The 22484-nt window shown below is 40.4% G+C and overlaps 1 protein-coding gene across 6 annotated transcripts in view; it reads left to right on the top strand.

The window, feature by feature from the left end:
- Positions 1-22484, top strand: part of adgrl3 (adhesion G protein-coupled receptor L3) — a 1193186-nt gene that overhangs the window by 759519 nt on the left and 411183 nt on the right. For all 6 annotated transcript variants that reach the window (XM_031903606.1, XM_031903589.1, XM_031903595.1 and 3 more), the window contains one exon: positions 20602-20778. In XM_031903606.1, the coding sequence (XP_031759466.1) occupies positions 20602-20778 (177 nt within the window). The remainder of the gene's footprint in view (positions 1-20601; positions 20779-22484) is intronic.

Raw genomic sequence — 22484 nt, 5'->3', positions numbered from 1 at the left:
AAAACTGTGCGTCAATAAATATAAAACAGCATTCAAAATAAAATCCTTAAGAACGCTATCATATGTACTATAATTATCCAAGTGATAAGAGAGAGCCTGCAAACCTTTTTCATGGGGGATGCAATAAATAACTCCAAAGTGCCCTCTTCTGCTTTAGACTTAGCGATGAGGTCTTATGAGGAAAAGAAGAAAAAAAAAAAAAAAAAAATATAGTGTAATACTGTTATTACTTCACAAAGTGCACTCTCATGTGCTTTTTAACACCAGTGATGACTTTTACTTATATCACCCTTTTGTGCCCAGTTGTGATATCCCTTTCCGATTGCCAATCTACTTACAGACCCCCTTGGGTTTATATGGCATCCAATTGGTTCACTTGTAGCTCACGACTCTCTGCTTTCCCACCTCTTAATTTCAGGCAGTGTTAGGAACCACTTCACATAGGTAAATTTCCAACTTTAGCAACTTTAGGTTAATTCCACGACCTTTCCGCTTCCCTTCCCCTTCTGTGCACTTACTGTGGGATAAATGCATACGCCATATGTGTAAAAACTTAAATACTTTAATATAAATAAAACTTCCCAATACACTCACAAACAGAGTATAGGATGCGCATGTCAGGAGTCACTGGTATGGATCAGGTGGCTGCTCCTTTTTCTTTCCCTGTTCCCGACCTGCAGTGTCGTTTCTGGGTTCAGCAGTCCTGCCCTGTATAGTGCTTCTCCTCTGCGTCCTCTCTCACCGCTGACGCGTTTCGCCACTTCCGGCTTCCTCCTGAGCGATGACCTCACTACATCCTGGCTATGTTTAAATATCCCACAGTTCAAAATGTCCAAACTTTATTGTACCATTTGTTTGCACAATGTCTCTAAGTCCATGTGTTCACTTTGTGCTTAGAGAATTCAATCAATTCCAACTTTATAAGTATTAAAACAGCATAAAAAACCAATAGATTTTTATGTCAGCATAAAACAGCATAGAATAGCCAAAAAAAATATTTTTAACCCTTTCATGTAAAAACACTTTTTTAACCCATTCATAAAAAAATTATTTTACATTTTTTAAAAAAAAACTTTTTAGGAATCACAAAAATGCCCTCAGATTGTAATCAATATTTAGGCCTAGCGGGTTTAATGTTTTTAATTTGTATATCCACCAACTTTCTCTACGCAATGTATGTCTCACTATATCTCCACCTCTCCAATTTGGTTCTATTATCTCTATACCGTAGCATATTAGCCCCTTTGGGTTTTGGTTATGTGCCAGTTTAAAATGTTTTGAGACACTGTGTGTCTCCAGACCTTTCTTAATATTACCAATGTGTTCTCCTAATCTCTGTCTTATGCTTCGATTTGTCTTTCCTACATACTGTAGGCCGCAAGGGCATTCTAGCACATAGATAACATTCTTAGTTGTACATCTTATTATTGTATCAATTTGAAACTCCTCATTTGTTACTTTTGATGTAAATTTTTTTTTTTTTTTTTTGTTTTCTTGCCATATTTACACGCTTTGCAGGTGACACATGGATAATACCCCACTAAGCTTTTATCCTTTGATTTTGCTCCTGGTGGTATACAGCTCCTTGTCACCCTTTGTTTCAAGTTGGTTGCCCTTTTAAATATTATTCCCGGTTCGCTTGGTAATTGTTGATATAGATCTGCATCTAATTTCAAGACTTCCCAATGTTTTTTGATTATTTTTTTTATTTCCTTACTTTGAGGATTGTATTGTGTTATAAAGTCAAACCTCTCATTTCCTTCTATTTGATCATGGTCCTTATATACCAGCAGTTGTTGTCTCTCTAGTCTCTTAGTTTTTTCTCTTGCCTCTTTTATTTCCTTAGGTTTATACCCTCTCTTTTGAAACCTCTCTGTTATCACCTCTGCTTGCTTTTCAAACTCTCCTATTTCACTGCAATTTTTCCTCACTCTCCTAAACTGACCATAGGGTATGTTTTTAAGCCAAGCTGAGTCATGGTTACTTGAGGCTAGTACATAGTTATTTACATCTACTGATTTAAAGTATGTTCTGGATTGTATTTTTGACTGTTTCACGTATAGTTCTAGGTCTAAAAAGTTTATTTTTTCTCTACTGTAACTCAGATCAAATTCCAAATTCATATCATTGGAATTCAATTCATTAAGGAATTCTTTTAAATCCGTTTCAGTCCCTCTCCAGACTATAATAATATCATCTATGTAGCGCCGCCATAGGGAGAGGTTTGCCTCCCAGCCTTTTAGATGTTCCCTTTCCCAATAACCCATGAATAGGTTGGCATAACTGGGAGCAAATCGTGTCCCCATGGCGGTGCCACACAGCTGTAGAAAATACTTGTTATTAAACCAAAAATAATTATGATGCAACACAAATTCTATTCCTTGTAAAATAAATTCTTTCATACCCAATTCCATATTACCATCCTGCCCTAGGTAATAACTGATTGCTGCTATCCCCTGATCATGCTTGATTGATGTATATAAACTTCTTACATCTAGGGTTGCTAATATCATATTGTCCTTCCATTCTACCCCTTCCAGCAAGTTAAGTATTTGGGTAGAGTCTCGAAGGTAGGAGGGTAATTCTCTGACATAATGTTGCAATTTTGTATCTAAAAAGTGAGATAAATTACTTGTAAGTGATTCAATTCCAGAGATGATTGGGCGTCCTGGGGGGTCTTTAAGACTCTTATGTATTTTAGGGATTGTATAAAATACCGGAAGCTTGGGGTATTTCATTAATATGTATTGTGACTCATTTGTTGTTATTACCTTCTCTTTTTCTGCTTCTCTTACCATTTTTTCCAATTTATTTTTGAACACATTAATAGGGTCTCGATTTAGTTCTTTATAGGTTTCTTTGTCACTTAGTAGTCTTTCACATTCTGCAACATACTTTTCCTTGTCCATTATTACAATCCCCCCTCCCTTATCTGCTGGTTTTATGATAATCTCTGTGTTTCTTTCCAAACTTTTTAGAGCCTCATACTCCTCTTTGGAGCAATTATTTCTTTTCTTTTTGTTGTTCTTTTTTACCATCTCCTCCAAGTCCTGCATTATTAGTTTCTCATATGCTTCAATCCCTTTTCCCTTATCTTGTTTCGGTATAAAATCTGACTTCTTTTTTAACTGTTTCTCTTTTGATTTCATGTCATAATTTCTTATTATTCCATCATTTTTCATAAAATAACGTTTCAATGTTAGTTTCCTTATGAACTTCTGAGCATCAATTAACAAGTTAAAAGGGTTAACCCTATTGGTAGGTGCAAAGGTTAATCCTTTGCTTAGTATCTGTACTTCATTGGAGGTGAGATCTACACTGCTGATATTAAAAATCCCCTCTTTTTTTAGTTCCTCTCTATTTAGTACCTTTTCAGTCTGAGGGTTATCTGTCTCATTTTTGTTATTTAATTCCTGCTGTCTATTCTTCTTTTTGCCTCTTTTTCTTTTTCCCTTCTGTTTAAAGAGTAGTGACATCTATCGTGCCTCATATTTACATTGGGCACACGCCAACCACATGGTTTAAATTCTATATTTGATATTAATTGTTATGTTCCCTCAAAGTGATGTTGCCAGAGAATTGTATATGTCATGTTAGTCTATCTTTCGTCGTTTCATCGTTTCATTTTTATACACATTAACTTAAGAGGAAAAAAAAAAAGTGATGTCATTAATTGATAGGCTTTATATAGCATGTTACTGTCTCAGAATGCATGCCTATGATTAAATGCAGGTATGCACGAAACGCGTCAGGCGTTCTGGGTTTTTAAGAATGTAAATAAAGTTTGAGTTTTATTCATTTTCTGGCTGACCATGGTGCTTTGCGAGCCACTTTCTTCAGAGATTTATTTACATAAACCTTTCTGATGAAACATACTTAGTTTTAACCTTTCCTTCTCCTTTAATAAACAAGTTTAATAAAAAAAGAACCTAATACAGAACCCTGACAGACTCCAAAACAACCTTAGAGAATGTACCTCTTGACAGCCACCCTCTGGCCCAGACCCTGACCAGACCCTGCACCTAGCGTCCTATCCAGGTGCAAACCAATTTATTCAGACCAAAAGATCTTAGCTTAAGAAAGCAAGTAGATCAAATCTACTGCAATCATATTAAAAAGCAATAAAATTTGTCTGACATGACCTATCCTTCATAAAACTATGCTGATAAATGCTTATAATACCATTCTCCACAACATAATTTTTATTGTGATCCCTTAGCAAGCCTTCAAATAATTTGCCCACTACAGATGTCAAACTTACTGAACTGTAATTGCCAGGCTGAGATAGTGAAGCCTTTTTAAATATAGGAATTACGTCAGCTTTCCTCTAATGTGCTGGTACCATACCAGATGAAAGCGAGTCTAAGAATATCAAAAACTGAACTTAGCTCTTTATTTACTTATGGGTGTAATAGTTAGTCATCCCTAAACGAGGGAAAGACCCACTCCTTTGTTTGTCATATTGCCCTATATCTCTCCTCAACACAGACACCAAGATTTTGGCCAAGATCCTCGCTTTCTGTCTTCAGCAGGTGGTCCCAGACCTCAATACATCCAGGCCAGTCAGAATTTATGCCTGGACACTCAACCAATATCAACCTCCTCAGGCTCTTCACCAATCTCCAAATTACCTACGTGGAGACAGGAACAAGAGTTTTGGTCTCACTAGACTCAGTAAAGGCCTTTGACTCAGTGGAATGGAACTACCTGTGGGAGCTTTTAGCCCACTTTAGTCTTGGCCTAAAGGTGGCCATACACGCACCGATATTATCGTACGAAACCTCGTTTCGTACGATAATCGGTGCGTGTATGGCATGTCGGCGAGTCGACCGATATCGCAGGAAGCTGCCGATCGGACAAGTTTGAAAATTTTGATCGGGCGCCATAGAAGGCGCCTGACCAAAATTCTCCCTTCAGAGCTGAATCGGCAGAAGGAGGTAGAAATCCTATTGTTTCTACCTCCTTACCTGCCGATTCAGTCCTGAATGGTGTGTGGCGGATCTTACGATGTTTCGTGCGACCGATGGTCGTACGAAACATCGTCGGATCGCCACGTGTATGGCCACCTTAAGATGTTTACCTTGGATCAAACTTGTATACAAAAACCCCACAGCCTGAACAAGGGTCAAAGGCTTTATGTTTTCCCCCTTCCTATTCACCAGAGGTACAAGCCAGGGATGCCCCTTGTCCCTCATACTTTTGGCCTTGGCTATTGAACCCTTAACTATCCTAATCAGACAATCTACCCTTAGACAGTCTAAGTTACGCTACTATACAACAGAAAATTTCACTTTTTTGAGGATGATCTCCTAATTTATCTGGCCGACCCCAACGGCTCTCTAATAGCCTTAATGAATCTGGATTCATTAATCCAGTTTGGACTTTTTTCTGGCCTCCAGATTAACACAACTTGAGAGAGAATGGTCGCTAATGTTTTAGTACCTTATGTTTTTGTATTCATTTTTCAGAAAACATTCTCAAGTTGTGTTATGAGCATTTCCTTAATTGTGGGTCGAATGACCACACCACAATAAGTTGCCATTATGTTTCCTTTTAAAACTTTCATTTTTATTTATTCATTATATTTTTAAAGTCAATATTTTAACATTGAATTTGGCATCACCGTCATGTTCCCACAGATTTGGGGTGTCACAGTGGTTTAGTCATAGTCACCTTAGTACAGCGTGTTGCCATGGCGACAAGGTTGTGAATATGTTGGTTAACATTCTGACATTTAGTTGCAGTTAGTTCACCGCAATACATTTTATTGCGGTGCGGACGCGCATTATGGTCTTAACATAGCGCGTTGCTATGGAATCACTTATAGCAACTGTAACACGTTGGTGAGTTAAGACCCTGACCATTTATATCATTCTCCTTAGGTTGGTAGATTAGATACTCCATTCTCCGCCTCCATCATTTTTTCTGTTCGTCAATCAGTGTTGCAGTGCCATGCACCTCATTCGTTTTTGATCTTATCACCAGTTGCCCTCATTAGGCGCTTAGGTGTGTAAATGAATAAGGATCCTACATTAGACAGCGATCATGTAGGTGGAGTCATTTTGAGCTATTGAGTGTTACCATGACAACACGCCCTGTCTTATGGATCTTGGGAGGGTAGACATCTGGGCATGTTTATAGCCAATGCGGCACTTTATTAATACAAAGGTCAACATTCAGCTAGTGTTAACTTGCATTTAGTTCCCCCTAGTTAATGCTTTATTTGGATTTACTTATTTACCATCAGGATCGATCACTTCTCCATAGTAGAAAGGAGCTCGTGAGTCTGACATCTGATGACGTCATTAATGCCAGACAGAGGCTGTACACGAGGCACAGATATCGTTTCAATAGCGCTATATAAGGCTTTTCATTTGGGGGTGACAACCATTTGATTCTTGCTCCTGAGGAAGTGTACCGTTAAGTACATGAAACGCGTTGGGCTATTTTAAGAGCTTGTGTTACATCGCAATTTGTAAGTTTTATTCTTTTATTTGAGTTTTTATAATAAATAATATTGCACCAGTTGCTGTTCTTTTTTTGTGCCTCACTGAGGATACAGCCACGTTCTGCAATAAGATTCATGAGACTGATTCTACACGGGGATACAGTTGCAAGTTACATCAAGGATGCAACATTCATCCATCTAGCTATATGCTACTATTGGATACATTATATTTGTCTGCTTCATCTACACTGCCATCTGGTAAGCAGTTAGCAGTACTGCACTTGGGTGTGAATGTAAATCAAACGAGCACAAACCTTCCCTCTTATCTTTTACATTGTTCTGTTTCTTTTTGGTGAGAAGGGTTTTCTCTGCACGTACGTTTTTGCACTATTGTATATTTTTGTTTTTCTACATATGCGCTCCGGCTGTACGCATTGCTGAATAAAAACTACCTAAATGAGGAAAAAAGAAATCTAACTCTAAAGCAGATAGAAAAAATATGTACCAGATGCGGGCAGAAACATGAATATAAGAAATGTCCAGCAGCAGGACAAACATGCAAATTGTGGCATAAACAGAATCACTTTGCAAAGGTCACACAAATGCATGTGATTAAGCAAACTGAAAAAGGTACAGACATGTTTATTGGGACAATCGAAACTGAAAGTAAGAAATGCGATAATACTGTTAATGGGAAGAGGCTTAGAGTGCTAAAGGAAACTGGCTAGTGTTGTTTAAACTTGACACAGGAGCAGAATGTAATGTGATATGAGAAAAAAAAACCTTTAAAGCACTGAACATTAAAGTAAGGCCCAAAACTTCAAAGTTTAAGCGTGTTTCTAACTTTGGCCACCGCATATCACCATTAGGTAGCATATCACTGCTGTGTGACCACAAAAAGCAAAAGCATAATATCAGCTTTGAAATCATACAGCAAGATGCTTCAGCAATAGTAGAGCTGGATGTCTCAAATTATGTTTAATTACAAGACTTTATAATGTTACAAAAGAAGACATCCTAAAGAATGTCTATTTAAATAGTGATCTATTTAATGGTCTTGGCTGTTTACCAGGACACCACCAAACAGAAATTGCTCACACTATCAAACCTGTGGTACATGCTTCTAGAAAAATTCCTGTAACTCTCAGAGGCAAAGTGATTGATGAGAATGGGAGTTATAGCCAAGCAATCTGAACCAACTGAATGGGACAATAGCATAGTAAAAGTGATTTCACCAAAAAAATCTGAATTTGTATGGACCCAAGAGAATTAATTTATAAAGCAATAAGCAAGAGCACTGTTAACAGTGGAGAAAGTCTTGTTCACACATGCCCAATACTTCTCAGTGTTAGATGCCAATCAATGTTTCTGGCAAATGAAGGTGGATGAGCTATGTACTTTCAACACACCAATAGCAAGATATTGCTTCCTGATATTATCCTTTGGTATTTCATCAGCATCAAAACTCTTCCAAAAAGCTATTGCACAGATGATAGAAGGTCTAGATGGTGTTAACATGGTGTTGATGGCCTTAAACCAGATAAAGAAAAGTGAGAGCCATCATTTAGAATCCACAATCAAACAATAAGCAAGACCTTATGAGATACAATATCTAGCTAAATTTATACCTAATATTGCTAAAATCAGTGCACCTACAGGTATAGTGGAAAAAAAATATTGAATGGTACTGGGAAGAACATCCTAAAAGAAGGCTTTGAGCCTTAAGCAAAAGGTCACCAACACACCTACACTAAAATATTAGAGTGTTGAGAAAGATATTATTCTGTCTGTGGATACCAGCTGGAATGGTAATACAAAGGCATTGGAATGGTTATACTACAACCTATAGCCTATGCATCAAGAGTGCTCACAAATTGTCAACTCAGATATGCACAGATAGAAAAATAACTATTTGCATGGGTGTGAAAAATGGGTACATGGGTGTGAAAAATGTCATCAGTACGGAGAAAGTGATCACAAACAAACAGACAAAGCATGTTCAGAAAACCACTTTACCAAGCTCCAATGAGATTGCAGAGAATGCTTTTAAGATTACAAAGATACCAACTGAAGGTTATATACACACTTGGCAAAGAGATGCAACATCACAGAATAGACTAAGTTGAGCTTTCCTAAACAGCAAAAGGAAGATCTGCTTGGAGATGAATTAGATGTGAACTGGATCACATCTCAACTACAAACTCAGAAAAGCTTAGAAAATGAATCGGCTTTGCAAAAATTAAGCATACTGGACTTTTAGAGAGCAAATCAGTTATGCAATTATGCTGGACTCATTCAAATCGGCAAAACTAATACAGGTATCGGACCCCTTATCCGGAAACCCGTTATCCAGAAAGCTTCGAATTACGGAATGCCCGTCTCCCATAGACTCCATTTTATGAATTTTAAAACTGATTTCCTTTTTCTATGTAGAAATAAAACAAAATCTTGTAATTGATTCCAACTAATATATAATTAATCCTTATTGGATGCAAAACAATCCTATTGGGTTTAATTAATGTTTTATTGATTTTTTAGTAGGCTTATGGTATGGAGATCCAAATTACGGAAAGTCCCCTTATCCGGAATACCCTTGGTCCCGAGCATTCTGGATAATGAGTCCTATACCTGTAGTTCCTTCTGTATTGAGACAAGAGATGCTTAGCAAAATCCACAAATTACACTTGGGAATAGTAAAATGCAAGGAAAGAGCTGCCACAAATGTCTGATGATATTGAATAAACAGTTTCTCTGTTCAAAATGCAATGAGAACATCAACAACCAAGTATAATATATAGAATAGTCACTGCACTAAAATCCATATTTGCAAGACTTGGTATTACTGATATTGTCATATCTATCAATGGTTCTCATTATGTTCAGAAATCAAAACATTTGCAGAAAGTTGGGAACTCAAGCACATAACTTTTCAGTCAAGGTAATTCTCAGTTAAATAGACAGGCTGAAATATGAAATATGTGTCTGTGCCATATGTGCAATAAAGGCGGTTTTATGAATATGAAAAGGGAGTGCATCAAATTTTGATATATTGTAGTTTGAAGGTATGTGGAGGTGAACATATGATGCTGTGTGCACCCCTCTGATAAACTTTTCACAAGTGTGCTGGAAACCCATTGCATTTTGAAAGAACAATATGGCCTGTTATAAATATGTTTACAAAGTCACAAGGTAACTGCAGTTATCCTTACATTGCCTTAATGGAATATCACACCACACCATTTGTGAAGGTACCTTAAATAAAGGAAAGTGGAACAGGAAATGCAGTAGCCATTTTGGCAGTGAAAAGGTAAGGGAAAGAAGTGCTTGTCAGGGAAAGCTTAGAAAGGAGAAGAGTGCCAAAACTGTGTGCTGTACTGAAGTCACATAAATAAAGTTGAACTGGTTTACAGGAGAGTCTTCCATCACTTGTGTCACAAGGTAACAAGCAGCTTTCTCTATTTGCAACAGGAGCCTAGCCTCTTCACTTAAAGGGCTATAGCATACCCCTATAGTTAGTTTGCTGGACACTTTATAATCTGTGTAAAGCTCCACCCATAAGTTTTCTGCTCCCTCATTTTCCATCATCACTACTTCTTTTACATTGTATTGGCTTTTAAATCCTGCATAAAAAACAGACATACCCTTCCTACTTTTCTATTTCACCCATCCCTCTGACACAATTATACCCTCCTATATTTATTGCCAAGTCTTGCAACTCAGCCATGTTTCCCCAATACCAATTACATCATATTTTGCCTGTAGTACCAACAACTCCAGATCACCCTTTTTACCAGACAGAATGCTTCTCGCATTAATGAACAGCTTGTAATTTTTGGAAACACAACTTGTGGTCCTCCCGGCCATTATCAATGCCCCCACCCAAGTGTCCACCTCCTCTTTCCTTCTCGCACCAATGAACATATATTTAATAGTGTTACCAGCTTGTAATTTTTGGATACACAACTTGTGGTCCTCCCGGCCATTATCAATGCCCCCAACGAAGTGTCCACCTCCTTTTTCCTTACTATGCCCACTACCTTATCTAACCTATCTTCCTCAGAATTACTGACTTTACCCCTCCCCCATACCTAGTTTAAATTCTCCTCCAAACCTCTAGCCCAGTGCTGTCCAACTAGTGGCCTGCGGGCCTCTGTGTGGCCCCCCACCTGTCTGGCTGCTTTAATGGCTTACCTTTGTGTAAGCTTTAAATGGTATCAGTAGTGAGATTAACTGGCCCCCTGCATGGTTCACGCCTCAGATTCAGGCTGTAATCCCCTGTATCATTTAAACATGTAATCTCCTGTACTGTTTTTTGTTTTGTTTATCTATTCACACCTCAGACAGACTGTAGGAGCACTGCCAACATTGTGTCATTGTATGTACTGCCTGCCCTATGCTGCCTGTGTGTATGGCGCACACAGGCAGCATAGGGCAGGTAGAGCATGGCACACACAGATAGCATAGGGCAGACAGTGCATGACACACACAGGCAGCATAGGGCAGACAGAACATGGCACACACAGGCAGGGCAGGGTATGCAGAGTATGGCACGCACAGGCAGCATAGGGCAGGCAGAGTAGGGCACACACACACAGGCAGGGTAGGGCAGGCAGATTATGGTGCAAATGGGCAGCACAGGGCAGGCAGAGCATGGCACACAGGCAGGGTAGGGCAGGCAGAGCATGGCACACATATGCAGCATAGGGCAGGCAGAGTATGGCACACAGGCAGGGTAGGGCAGGCAGAGCATGGTGCACACAGGCAGCATAGGCAGGGTAAGGCAGGCAGAGTATGCCACACACAGGCAGGGTAGGTCAGGCAGAGTATGGCACTCACAGGCAGGGTAGGGCAGGTAGATTATGGTACAAATGGGCAGCATAGGGCAGAGTACTGCCTATGTGTGCCATACTCTGCCTGCCCTATGCTGCCTGTGGGAGGTGAACCTGGCAGGGGTTTGGTAGCAGTTGGAAATAGCCATTAAATGGTCCTTAAGGTGTGTAATTATGAGCTGGGGGTTGCTGTGCTATCCACAGGGGAGGAGGAGGCATATAGATTTAAGGTTGTGTCTTAATATGATATAATATAATTCTTTCACATAGTAATGAAGGGTGCGCTACGACCATTAATGTGGGTATGTAGACATCATATAAGGTAATGGAGGACACCTGACACTGCAGGGCTTTGCTGCAAATTAGTGTTTAATAGTGTGTTACACTACATGTTTCGGGCAAAGCCCTTTTTCAAGTGAACAACATAACATCTGAACAAAAAAACATTTAAGTGGTTACAAGACCCAAGTCCAACCTCCCCCATCACCGCATTGGTTCCAAGCAGTCCAAAGGGAGGGGTTACTGCTCCAGGGCACTCAGTTAGGAGCCTGACCCCAAGGAAACTCTTTTAAAGTCCAAAGTTATTTTTTATACATGGCCCAGGAACTACCAAGTAAATTGGTCTTCCACCATAGTGTAACTGTAAAAGAAAAACCATTAGGCACTAAACTGTTCAGTTTTTTTTATCCATACTGCCTCCTTTTGCAAGAGTAGTTTTGTTATATTCCCCCCCCCCTTGAGGGGTACTTAACTACCTCTAGCACCATCCAGCGCAGTTGCGATTGGTTATGTTTTACCTGGTGGAAATGTTTGGACACAGCTGTATCGCTGGCGGAACCTTCTTTAAAATTTCTAATGTCCCCCTTATGTTCCTTTATCCTGGTCTTGACAGGTCTATTAGTTTGGCCAACATACACCTTGCCGCAGGGGCATTTGATCATTTAGATCAGTGCTGTCCAACTGGCGGCCCGCGGGCCGCATGCGGCCCTCGACCCCCCTCTGTGTGGCCCCCCACCTGTCTGGCTGCTTTGATGGCTTACTCTTGTGTAAGCTTTAAATGGTATCAGTACTGTGATTAACTGGCCCCCTGCATGGTTCTCACCTCAGATTCAGGCTGTAATCCCCCTGTATTGTTTAAATATGTAATCCCCTGTGTTTTTCACACCTTTTAATCTCTGCATTGTTCACCCCTGCAGTGTTCACACCTCAGGCTTAGTCTGTAATCACCCACATTGTTCACCTCTTCACACCTCAGACATTGTATGTACTGCCTAGCCTGTGTATAGGCAGCACAGGGTAGGCAAAGTATGGCACATAGGCAGCATAGGGCAGGGAGAGTATGGCACACACAGGCAGCATAGGTCAGGGAGGGTATGGCACACACAGGCAGCATAGGGCAGAGAGGGTATGGCACACACAGGCAGCATAGGGCAGAGAGGGTATGGCACATAGGCAGCATAGGGCAGGGAGCCTATGGCACACACAGACAGCACAGGGCAGGCAGAGTGCTGCCTGTGTGTGCCATACTCTGTCTGCCCTATGCTGCCTGTGGGAGGTGAACCTGGCAGGGGTTTGTTCTGGGAGTGTGTTAGCAGTTGGAAATAGCCATTAAATGGTCCCTAAGGTGTGTAATTATGTGCTGGGGGTTGCTGTGCTAACCACAGGGGAGGAGGCATATGGATTTAAGGGTGTGTCTTAATATGACATAATATAATTCTTTAACATATGAATGATGGTTGATATCCCTGCAGCGACCATTGTGATAAAATGGGTGTGGTTTGAAGTGGGTGTGGTTTAAAATGGGGGAGTGGCCAAAACTGGCTTCCATTATCGGCCCTCCACCATGTATGCGAGAGAAATTCCGGCCCTCGGCACCGCAGAAGTTGGACAGCACTGATATAGATCACACTCTTTGTATCGCATGTTGAAAAATGTTTTAATTTTATTGGGTAACCTTTTGTTGGATGGTTAAACTTGTCACCCTTAATTACTCCAGAGCAGCATACGCAATTAAGACATGGTGCTGTTCCCCACTTTGGGGTACCCAGGAATAGCTGCCTTCCATCTTTCCTTTTATATTCACTTGGGCATAGAATGTCCTTTAGTGTACTGCCCCGTTTATAGCTAAACATGGGGGGTTCTCTATAGCAGTTACCATACTTCTTATCCCCCTGCAATATTGGCCAGTACTGCTTAACCAAAGTTTCCAGTTTTTTACTAGCTTCACAGTATTTACTCATGAAAATGGGTTGCGGTGTAGTTTCTCTACATATTTTAGGTTTTTCTAGTAGGGTGTCCCTTGGTATTTTTTGCACCTCCTCTGCTACTTGTACGAGTTTATGCTTATTGTAGCCTTTTTCTTTGAAATGGCCTATCAGCTCCTTAGCTGCTGTCTTATATTTTTCATCTTCGGATGTTATTCTGCGTGCCCGCATAAATTGACCTTTGGGGATGGCATTGATAACCCTAGGGTTATGGAAGCTCTTTACAGTTAACAGGTTATTCCTGTCCGTTGGCTTTCTAAACAGGCCTGTGGAAATCTGACCATTCTCAATGGTCAGTAGCACATCAAGGAAGTTTAGCTTAGTCCCCCCAATTTCATAAGTAAACTTTATAGTGGGGTGCTTTAAATTTGCCTCCTTTACCATGTCTTGGAATTTTTGTTCCATCCCAAATTACTAGCACATCATCCACATAGCGCAGATATGATTTCATAAAACCATTGAATCGATGTGCCATGAAATATTTCTGCTCAAGGGTGTATACAAAGATATTAGCAAATGAAGGCGCTACCGAAGAACCCATTGACGTCCCTTGCTTTTGCCAGAAATACTTTCCATTAAACCTGAAATAGTTTTTACCCAACACTAGGCTGAGGCAATCAATTAGAAAATAGACCATCTGGTGGGGGATATTTGTCTCTAATAGGGCTTCTTCCACATACCTAATCCTAAGAGGAGGCTCTTGTGGTATAGATGTGTAGAGGCTCTCTATATCAATGCTACATAGGATGCATTTTTCATTAATCCTATTCATTTGTTTAAGTCTATTGAGCAAAGAGGTAGTGTCCTTTAAACATGTGGGGATATCTTTCACTATTGGCTGCAGGTAGTTATCCACAAATTTAGACAGTGGTTCAAGCACAGAACCGATACCTGCCACAATAGGTCTGCCTGGCGGGTTAACTAAAGATTTATAAATTTTGGGTAGGAAATAAAGTACTGGTATTCGGGGAAATTCAGTTGTAAGAAAATCCCTTTGCTTTTAGTTTATAATACCAGTCCTATAGGCTTCTATCACCAGGTTATCCACTTCCTTTTTTATTGTGAATGTGGGGTCACAATTAGTTTCTCTATAGTGTTCTGGGATATTCAACTGCCTATTAGCTTCATCCATGTACATACTTGTGTCCATTACCACAATTGCTCCTCCCTTGTCAGCCTTTTTAATAATTATTTGTGCATTATTTTTCAATGCCACTGTGGCTTCCTGCTCAGCTTTGGATAAATTGTGGTAAGGTACATGATTTTTCTGCTGGTATTTTCCCCATACCTTTTCTGCTTCAGTAAGCACCACCTGTTCAAGTGTGTCCATACGTGTCCATATTAACACTGGTTACAGTGGGCATATATATACTTTTTTTCTTTAATCCCCCCATAGTCTCTTCTTGCTTACAAAGTTTATCACCCTGTGGGAAACACATCTTTGCCCTGGAGCAGTAACCCCTCCCTTTGGACTGCTTGGAACCAATGCGGTGATGGGGGAGGTTGGACTTGGGTCTTGTAACCACTTAAATGTTTTTTTGTTCAGATGTTATGTTGTTCACTTGAAAAAGGGCTTTGCCCGAAACATGTAGTGTAACACACTATTAAACACTAATTTGCAGCAAAGCCCTGCAGTGTCAGGTGTCCTCCATTACCTTATATGATGTCTACATGCAAACAGTGCTACAACAGGAGCAAAGGAGTGATAGCCTGCTTGAATGAGGTAGCTGCAATAGGTAACCGCACGGAACGTCTAGAAACACAACAGGAAGAACTCACAGACATCACATCCAAAATGGAGACAACCATACAAGACCTACAGGAAGAGGTTCGCACCCTACAAGACGCACACGAGGACCTGGAAAACAGAACACGGAGATCTAACATAAGAGTTAAAGCAGTATCAGAGGACATCAGGAACATCGAGGAGTATATGCAAAGATACTTCGCGACGCTGACCCCAGACCTACCGGCCCAGGAACTACGTATGGAACAGATACACTGCGCGCTGAGACAGAAACCAGGACCGGGTGAAAGGCCCAGGGACATTGTGATAAAAATGAGATTCTACTCGGCTAAAGAAAAGATACTCCAGGCGGCCTGCAACAACCCCATAAACTTATATGGATCGACACCGGAACTCTTCGCGGATCTATCACCCACCACTCTTGCTAAACGGAGAGACATGCGCCACATCAGACACCCTAAGGCAACAAGGCATCCGATACAGATGGGGATTCCCATTTAAACTACTGGTCACCTACAACGGAGTAACTACCTTCATCCGCACACCAACAGAGGGCCCCCGATGGTTACAACGACTAGGCCTCACAGCCGCACCCGCTGGACAACACCAAGCGGCCAACTAAAACTGTGAGTCTTAAATAAACCTGCCCAAAGATACCGCTCTCAGGGACAATAGACATTAACGTCTCAGGACAAACTATAACTGGCAAAGGAGAGCAATCGTATGTAGAGTCGGAGAACTCTGAGGCCAATCTCCCCCCGACCTGACCCAAATACACCCCACTATACATACCAAGGGCACGAGAACTACCCTGATATCCGCTAAAAAGCACGTCCTAACCCTTTTTACCCCCCTACTAGAACGGTTATTGGTTTTGAGTTTATATGTTATGTGTTATTACAATGTTATAGAATGTATATGTATATGTGTGGAAAGCAGGGAAAGGATCCGTAGGTATAGCAACTGCAGATTAGTCAGCCATATAAAGGTTACTGAGCAATACCATACATGATGGCTGTTAATATAATTACACACAATGCTAAGGGCTTAAATAAACCCCAAAAGCGGAGACAAGCCCTCAGATATTATAAGGCATGTAAAGGGGACATAATTATGGTACAAGAGACCCACTTCAAGACAGGCCAAACCCCTAAATGGTGGGACACCACATACCCAAATATTTATCATGCAACACACGCAGGGAAAAAGAACGGGGTATCCATCCTCATACATAGAAACCTTAATTTTCAGATACAAGAATCAATAACTGATAAGGAAGGACGCTACCTCTTCTTAAAGGGCACACTAAACACAAAAGAATGCCTATTAGGCAACATTAACGCCCCAAGCCAAGCAGATGCCCACTTCTATAAGTGTATAGCAACAATCCTCGATACAAATTGGAAACCCCTAGTAATAGTTGCAGGGGACTTTAATACCATATCTGACAAAATCATGGACAGAAACCCACCAGCTCAGGCAGGTGACTCTCACCCCAATAGAAATAGGCTACAGCAACTTATGAAGGAATAGACTATATCCTGATAAATCAACCCCACATAGGCAAAATAGCAAAGTCTACCATAGGAGAAATATGTGGTCAGACCATGCTACAGTCACCACCACCCTAGTAGATTTACTAACAGAACGCCCAAACTACACCTGGAGGCTCAATGAAATGCTACTGCTTATCCCCGAGGTGGTCACAAGTATAACAGCAGACCTAGAAAACTACTTCTCAGAAAATGATACAGGTGACACCCCCACCCCTATAGTGTGGCAAGCCCACAAAGCAGTAATAAGAGGTACCCTGATAAAAATAGCAGCAAAACGTAAAAGAAAAAGACAAGAAAGGATAAATAAGCTGAAAACGGAATTAAAAAATCTAGAAACACAGTATAAAGCCTATAGGGACAACAAAATATACACAGAATTAGTAAAGGCAAAAACAGAGCACAACCTAGCATTATCTGAAGATACATATAAAAGCAATGTTGTGGACACAACAAAAATTTTTTGAAAAAGCTAACAAACCAGATACCCTACTAGCAAAGAGACTGAGAAACCTCCGAAAAACCCAAACAATACCCTCAATCAAACTAAAATCAGGCACGATAACCAATAACCCAAAGCAGATAAACAACACATTTGTAGAATTCTACTCTGAACTGTATGATGGGGAAAAAAACGAACAAACAGCAAATACAGTACAGAGAACCAGTAAATATCTACAATCATGTAACCTCCCAAAACTCAACCCAGCTCAAATAGCATCCCTAAACGCTCCCATCACGATGGAAGAGGTTACTGACATCATTAAGGAGAAACTCAAACCATCAAAAGCCCCAGGGCTAGATGGTTTTACAGGGAAATATTACAAGACATTTAAGGAGAACTTAGTCCCACAAATGACAAAACTGTACAATAAGTTTCTAACAGATACCCCGATCCCAACAGAAATGTTAATATCCCAGATAATAGTAATACATAAAGAAGGAAAGGATCCCAAACTCTGCTCAAGCTACCGACCAATATCATTAATAAATACCAACATAAAGATATTTGCAAAAATACTGGCAGAACGCCTTTACCCACTATTGCCAAATCTAATACACCCAGACCAGGTAGGGTTCATAAGGGGCCGCGAGGCGGCAGATAACATAAGAAGAACAGTAAACATAATTGATCAAGTGAACATCAACAAACAACAAACCATTTTATTATCATTAAACGCAGAAAAAGCGCTTGACCGCGTAGATTGGCGGTACCTAAACACTACTCTAGATGCATTTGGGATAAAAGGTTCATTCCTAAATGCGATCAAACGCCTCTACACCAACCCGAAAGCGGAAGTTAAAACAGGTTCAATAAGATCACCCCACTTTGAAATCAGGAGCGGCACAAGACAAGGCTGCCCCTTGTCACCCCTCCTTTTTGCACTATGCATAGAACCACTGGCCCAGACAATACGGCAAAAGCCAGACATCACAGGGGTGACGATAGGGGAGGACACCTACAAACTAAGCTTATTTGCGGATGACATCTTATTAACATTAGTCAACCCGCAAATATCCCTCCCCAACTTATATAGAGAACTGGACAACTTTGGTAAAATATCAGGATATAAAATCAATCTAACAAAATGTGAGGCCCTGAACCTACATATACCCCCTGACAGAGCAATAGCAATGGCTCAATCTTTCCATTTTAAATGGAACCCAATTGCAATAAAATACCTGGGAATAATGCTCGAAATACAACTACTCCCCACTGATAGAAAGACTGAAAAAAGATATTCAGCTCTGGCAGGGGTACAGCATATCATGGCTGGGCCGCATTTACTGTCTAAAAATGAATACGCTGTCCAGAATATTATACCTCTTTCGAACCCTCCCAATTAAATACCCAAGAACAAACAGAGGGAGACTCACTACAACGGGCTATGGACAAATTCATTTGGGAAGGGAAAAGAGCTAGAATCAACAGAAAACTACTACAAAAAAGTAAATATAAAGGCGGCTTAGGGGTACCAGAACTATATGGGTACTATAAAGCGGCCCAATTTGCTCAATTGCAAGCATGGCATATATCAATTGGACAACCACGATGGGTCGATCTAGAGCAAGCACTGCTGCCAGATATAAAAATGTCTGAAATAATGTGGAAACCCACCCCTCCAGAGGTACTGAGGCAAGCTCCACCAAGTGTAGCCCACTCATTACAACTATGGGCAACCCATAGACATAGGGATAAACTAAGTAAGCCACAATCTCTAATGACACCACTATTTCAAAACCCAGCCTTCCCACCGGGTAATACAACAGCTGACTCAGGGAGCAGAGTCAAGCCATTCAACGCCCTGAGAGAAAAATATGACATCCCCCTACGGGAATACTATCGCTATCTGCAACTAACACATTGGGCGAAAACCCTACTGAGAGGGGGATGTGATGGAAGCTACACAAAATATGAATCCGAATGCAAAAAAGGGATGAAAACTAGGGGCACTATATCCCAAATCTACTATCACCTGATACATGAAACTAATAACAACCTCCCCAAATATCAAGAACAATGGGCCACCGAGACTTAAAACATCCCATAGATGAAGAGGCATGGGAAGAGATATATGAAAATATCACTAAAATTTTGACCAATACTCTCCTAAAAGAGAATGGCTACAAAACCATTGCGAGATGGTATATGACCCCACAAAAACTGCATAAAATGCAGAAAAATATACCTCCTACATGCTTCAGAGGATGCGGGGAGATAGGCACATATATTCACATGTGGTGGGAGTGCCCACAAGCAAAAAAGGTATGGGAGTTGGCCTTTCAGGAAATCAATGCATGCCATGGCTTGGCTCTGCCCCAGAACCATGAATCGCCCTGCTCAACCTATTCCTAGCAGAGGCCCCCTACAATGTGAGTACCAAACGCCTGATAATTAAAATATGCTCAGCCATAAGAATTGTCATAGCTAGACACTGGAAAGGCCCAATCCCCCAAACATGGACGGCAATAGAAGCTAAAATCGGGGAGATAATGGTCATGGAAAAAATTGGTGAATAACAAGGTACAAAAGTTTAGAGAATTAGACACCCGATCATCACGGGCATAGAACAAGACCCATAGAAACATACCTATAAAACAACGCGGCATAGGAACCCTAACGGTATCCCAATAACCATAAGGTGAAAAAAAAAAAACACCACACAATGTATGCATAAAAGTTTATTATTGTTTATTGTTATTTTTTCTATTTCTCTTTCTTTTTCTTTCCTTTTATTATTATGTACCCTTCTCATGTTTAAGGTATAAAAGGCAAAAATGCAACTATACTATAATATCCAAACGCCGATAACCTGTAGAAGTCAAGTAGACAGGAAATAAATCAAAGCATCAGAATGTTATGAACATTTACCTGTCTAACTCAGGTCAAAGAGAGAAATCAATGTTTGGAATATTGTTAATAAGCTAACCAGAATGCATAAGATGTACTGTAACTATACCCGTTATCTTTTCTTATGTAAAAAAAACTTTTTCAAATGAAAAAAAAAAAAAAGAAAATACGCAGCGTAAAAACACCTCGTGTGGTATAAGCCTTAATGAATTTTGTTCTTGCTTGTATTTCTATTCCTTTGGTACATGAAAAATTTTAAGCAAAATAAAAAACGAGTACATTGTACATATATGCATTGGTCTAAATAAAATTGCATTGATTTTTTAAATTGGTAATAAAATCAGTCCACTGCACTTTATGAATTGCCCTACCACACAATAATTTTTTTCTTTCTTTTTCTTTTTGTAGCAGTCAGAAGATAATTTTAACCCTAACTGTTCATTCTGGAGCTATTCGAAAACCAACATGTCTGGATATTGGTCAACACAAGGCTGTAGACTTTTGACAACAAACAAGACACATACAATATGTTCTTGTAATCATTTAACTAACTTCGCAGTTCTTATGGCTCATATTGAGGCTAAGGTAAGGCAATTATTTTAGAAAAATTTGAAACTTGTTATGCAAATCCATAACTCTTATAGTTCCAAATACAGCAATAATGCAACTGTCTAGTATAATTATCTCAGTTTGGAACTGACACCCTGGGCGATTTATAATAATGGACAAACCCATTGTGCTCAACAGTATCTTCATCTTTGTAAAGATCATCTTTTGACCTAACAAGTAAAAATTACAGAACTCAAAATTCAGTCAGCAGTTTGCAGGTACTGCAGTCAGAGACAGTAGGTTGTTCTTAGCCTGCAGTGTGCCTTTAATTCAAGGTGAGGTTTAAGTAACCTACACAGGTTGCATACATGGGCAATTTATGTATTTTACACACAGAAATAACCAAATACATAATAAAATCTATTGTTTTATGTTTAGTAGTGTGGGGGTTTAGCTGGTAGCAGCAGTAGTGGATGGAAATCTGGGCTTCACAGACGAGACAGGCAACTCTGGTTAACAACCAAAATGATCAGGCTCCTGCCTGTGTTTTATTTTCCACAGTAAACAAAACATCACAATTTGATGTTTGAAAGCAAAAAGTTCAACAAAACAAAGTCTCACCAGACTGTAGTTTCAACAAATGGTATAATCAAATCCTCACGGCCAATGCCCGGCCTTCCTTTTCTGGAGTCCCAGAATCAGAGGAGTTTGTAATGCATCCAGCATACCTCTCACAGTCTCTCTCAGATCCCTTCCCCTTGCTGCATACCCAGGCTCACCTTAAATGCTTCAGGTGTTGCATAATTGGCCCAGCATTCTCTGACTTCAGGGTACTAGCCTCTCCTGCCCTGGAGATTTAAAGGAGCCAGTACCTCAGCCTGGGTGCTATATACCTGCCATCAAACAGACAATTCTCACTGAGACAAACCTTTTTGTCACAGTAGTTATAACAATTTACATGAGGACATAGAAGAGAGAGTGACAACTGTCTTTGGTAAGGAAGTAGTTCCCTGTACGAGCAGGTTACTGATGTGCAGGCTGGCCAATAACTTTTTTCAGCAGGTCGTCACTCAGTACACACTTAAGCCTGCCCTACCCCCTCAAGTGACATCTGAGACGGGGCAGGTTCAGGTACTGTATAAAATGACTAAAGATTTCCAGCTCAAGTTGAGTACAGGTTGGGAGAAGCCTCCCCTCTCCCAACCTGTACTCAACTTGAGCTGGAAATCTTTAGTCATTAGGGTTGGATGGGCAGGTAATCATCAGTGCCATTTTGTGACCACTTAAATTGATATTGAGAGATTTCTTGTTTGTGCATATGTAAAAAATCTATTAGGTTCTGTAATCCCAAAAGTTGTTGTTGAAACTTTGGTGTGGTGTGTGTATACTCAGGGCCAGATTTTGATATTTTGTGCCCATAGGCCAGTAAAATGTAAAGCACCCCATCACACCACTCCATCGCTAGTGCTTTGACCATGCTTGCTTCTGCCCGCCCCATGATTGCACTTACTTCTCAGCCATTACTGTGATTACTTCCCCCGCCAAGCTTGCTTGCCTCCTACCAACTGCACTTACTCCCTTCCCTGCCTGCCATGACCTGCTATAAAAAATAGAGCTGCACTTTTAACTAGGTGGGCAGAAGATCCAAACAGCTATTGAATCTCCTACCCACCCAGTGCGTCTTCATTCTTTCTGCTAAACTCTGATTAGGCAATGGAGCGGCGTGCTGTACTTGTAGATCT

The sequence above is a fragment of the Xenopus tropicalis genome, chromosome 1, assembly GCF_000004195.4.
Source record: "Xenopus tropicalis strain Nigerian chromosome 1, UCB_Xtro_10.0, whole genome shotgun sequence".
Classification (NCBI taxonomy): Eukaryota; Metazoa; Chordata; class Amphibia; order Anura; family Pipidae; genus Xenopus; species Xenopus tropicalis.
The sequence above is the reverse complement of the archived record's forward strand: the minus strand, read 5'-3'. Positions and strand labels throughout refer to the sequence as shown.